General features: G+C 45.7%; 1 protein-coding gene across 1 annotated transcript in view; it reads right to left on the reverse strand.

Annotated features, from left to right (window-relative positions):
* Positions 1–2,537, reverse strand: part of WNT7B (Wnt family member 7B) — a 103,920-nt gene extending 101,383 nt beyond the window's left edge. The window contains exon 1 of the mRNA XM_018564074.1: positions 2,424–2,537. Within this exon, the coding sequence (XP_018419576.1) occupies positions 2,424–2,494 (71 nt within the window). The 5' untranslated portion in view covers positions 2,495–2,537. The remainder of the gene's footprint in view (positions 1–2,423) is intronic.
* Between the last annotated feature and the right edge of the window lie 1,265 nt (positions 2,538–3,802).

Genomic DNA, 3,802 nt, shown 5'->3' on the forward strand with positions numbered 1-3,802 from the left:
ATATACATATATAAATTATATGCAATTCATATAGTGCCAACGCATTCTGCAAAGTTTTACATTTCTGTGCAGATCACCAAGCCTATAAAGATGAATATATAGCATTCACCTATCCCTGTCATTGTCAGTTTCTCACACCTGAGGCTGAGCCCATTGTCCTGGGCTTTGTGTGACAATTACTGACACCTAATCTGGAATCAGTCCCTCTCCAGCTTAGCCCCCGTATAGATACTGGCAGCGCCGAGAGGTGGCGCCAGCGAGCGTCCAGGTGACAGCAAGCGCGGACTATAACTCTCCCGTCTATCTGCTGTCTGCATCTCAAATGACCACCTGACATAAACGCGAAGCTACAAGGCTCAGCTTCAATTTTAATCATAAAAATAGCCACGAGGCAGATTTCTCTCGTTCTTTAGTAGTTTTTTTTTTTTTTCCTTGTCGTGTTCGCAACAAAACAGGTAAGAACTCAGCTAGGAGTCAGGAATGTGGAAAATCAACTCAGCCAAACAACTCATATTAATAAGGGCAACCAGGTAGGAAGGGAATGCGAACTTAGCACCAGCCAGGAGCACAAATAAATCTAACGATTGCAATCATTGTTATCAAGTGTCTGGTTTAGGGTGGAGCGGGGGTGGGCTCAGCATTGCCCATCTGCAGACTGGGGCTCCCTGGATGATGGGAGAGCTGCAGGTTCTGGGGCTGCTGAGAGTTGTAGTTCCATGCAGGGGCTGCATTAAAAGATCATCCTGCGAATTGCAATGCCAGGTGGTAAAAGTAAACCTCGGGGGCTGCTAAATGGGAAAGATTTATGGGGTAGGCTGGGACTAGCAGTTCTACAAGACTTGATCACAGATGTGCCCTTTATACAGCCAACATGACATTACCAAATGAGAGGTTAGTAGGTAGGTAGCAACGTATTGGGCTAATAGGGTAAGCTGGGACTAGCAGTTCTACAAGAACTGATCACTGATGTGCCCTTTATAGAGCCAGCAGAACGATATCACTAAATTGTGCACAATTTAAGGGCAATAACACAGAAGAGAGGTTAGTAGGTAGCAACGTATGGGGCTGATAGGGCAGGCTGGGACTAGTTGTTCTACAAGACCTGGAAGGCATCTGACTACAAAGACTGTCCTTTTTTTACAGGAAATATTACTAAAGTCTTTACATTTTTAAGGGCAATCACACAGGAGGGAACTCAATGGGTATAAAATGTTCATGGCTAGTAGCTTATCTCCAAAATAGGTGACTGCCCTTCTACAGTCTAAAAAAATCTGCAACATTTTAAGGCCAGTCACACAGGAGAGAGGTCAGTGGGTAATAAGATCAATAGCTGGTAGGGTAGGCTGTGGCTAGTAGCCCCACAAGAAAAGGAGAGTCTCATGTTGTCCTTGTACAGCCAGAAAATTCTTAGGAGAGTCACACAGAAGTCAGAGGCTGGTCAATCACATTGGCTGATAGAGCATGCTGAGATTTGCAGTTCTAAAACCCATGGAGAGCAATTGACAGCTAGTCCAGGTTGGCACCCTGCAACTCCCTCTTCTTTTATCAGGCATTCTTACAGATCCACAACCCCGGAGAGCCACTGATAGCATGAAAGAAAGAAGTCAGAGGCTGGTCATTCCTATTGGCTGATATGGCATGCCGACCATTGCAGTTCCTAAACCCCTGTGGAGTCACTCATTGCAAGACCTAGTCCAGGTAGCTCCTCACCCTACACACATACATAGAACCTTCTTTGATCTTTTAAGGGCAATCACAAATAAGTCAGAGGCTTGCCAATCCTATTGGCTGATATGGCATGCTGACCATTGCAGTTCCACAACTCCTGCAGAGTCACCCATTACAAGACTTGGTCCAGGTAGCCCCTCACCCTACACACATACATAGAGCCTTCTTTGACTTTTTAAGGGCAGTCACAAATAAGTCAGATGCTGGCCATTCCTATTGGCTCATGTGGCATGCTGACCATTGCAGTTCCACAACCCCTGCGGAGTCACCCATTAGAATATCTGGCCCAGGTAGGAACCCCTCCTCCCCCACATACAGCTTCCCTGCGACTTTTTAAGGACAATTAAACAGACCAGATGTCAGAATTGACTGTCAACACCTCCAGTTGACGTGCGGATTGTCTAACAGCTCAGCAGAGAAAGAATGAGGGCAATATTTGACGATCCACACAGCTAACCACAATTTCACCTGAGCTCCTAAATATTATTGTAAGCCAGTCAAGCTAAGCTATAAGAAGGGGGGAGCTTTAAATGCCTCACTTGTCATTGCAAGCAGCTTAACAATACTAAAGGCATAATAAGCCCACCAGCACACCACCACGTGGAGCCAAGAAAGTTCTACAGAACAAGTCAAACTTTGCTTTGTGTTCTCCCTGCCAGAGGTGGGCACCAGCTTCTCCAGAGGGTTCTACTCACCCCAGTTTCATGTAGATGATCCCAAAGCATAGAAACACATAAAAGAGCCACCTCCGAGAGTGTCTGTGCATGGTCTAGACAAAAGGTTCATCCATCAACAGTTAGGGAAAAAAAAAAGAGTGAGCAGATTTCAGAGCAGATCCAGACAATGGCATGTTTCCTTTAACCCAAGAGGAGACGTTTGATTGCTGGTAGAGTCACAGGAGGGTTCAGGCATGGTCCTGTGCCCGGGTCCATGGGCAGAGAGGGGCTGTGGAGGATGAGAGGAGGGCAGTGGGAAGAAGGATTATCACTTGACTCCCAAGGAGTGAGCTGCAGCGCAGAGCTTGTGTGCAGTCATCGTCTTCTGTGCACTTCAATGTGCCCATACATGTTGGGGAGAGCAGGTAACAGGCAGCTAGTCAGGGAGCAGGTAGGAGGAGGATCTGGCTGTGAGACACTGCCTGTCACTCTCTCTCTCTCTCTCTCTCTCTCTGTTTCTTTCTCTCTCTCTGTTTCTTTCTCTCTCTCTCTCGCGCTCTCTGTTTCTTTCTCTCTCTCTGTTCTGCTATTGCACTCTCCTCTTCTCTTGTTGCATGCCTGTTACCTTGCTGTCTCTCAGCTCACAGTCTGCTCATTCTCATTTTTCACTGTACAAACACACCTTGCATTGTCCCTTTCTGCCTGTCACAATACACCTTGTCTCAATGGCAATCTGTCACTCTAACAATCATCCCATAAAGTTTTGGCTTTGTTTTCTTATTTCTTTTACCTTATATATTTTCTTTACTACATTAGAAGGTAGGGGGGTCTCACAGGTGAGCTGCTTGTCTCTTTTGGTAGTTTGTCTGGGAAGATATGTCACTTGGCAATGGACATAAGAATGGCACTTCACTGCAGAGGCAGAAAGTTGTGGGACTTGTGGAGGTGCTGGAGCTACAAGCCCATTTAAGACACTGCTCTATAGTATTACAGTATGGGTAGTATGCTGGGCTGTCTCCACAGCATAGCTGGGTTTGTCACTCACACGAGGAGGTTTACCATCTCTCTCTCTCTCTCTCTCTCTCTCTCTCTCTCCACACTCTTTATTTCCCTCTTAGCTCCACTTTCTTCTCTATTACACTATACTGTCCATCCACCTCATCCTCTTTCTATCATTATTTTTTTTCTCTTTATGTCTTTCTCTCTCCCTATCTCTCTCTTTCTCTCTCTTGATCTTGCTCTAACTCTCTCTTTATAAATATATATCCCTCTCTCAGCTTAGTTCCACTTTCTTCTCTATTACACTATATCGTCCATCCACCTCCTTCCTTTCTCTCTATAATTATCTGTTGTCCCTTTTGTCTCTCTCTCTCTCTCTCTCTCTCTCTCTCTCTCTCTCTCTCTCTCTCTCTCTCTCT

This window comes from Nanorana parkeri, unplaced genomic scaffold, assembly GCF_000935625.1.
Source record: "Nanorana parkeri isolate BGI_ZX_2015 unplaced genomic scaffold, ASM93562v1 scaffold720, whole genome shotgun sequence".
Classification (NCBI taxonomy): Eukaryota; Metazoa; Chordata; class Amphibia; order Anura; family Dicroglossidae; genus Nanorana; species Nanorana parkeri.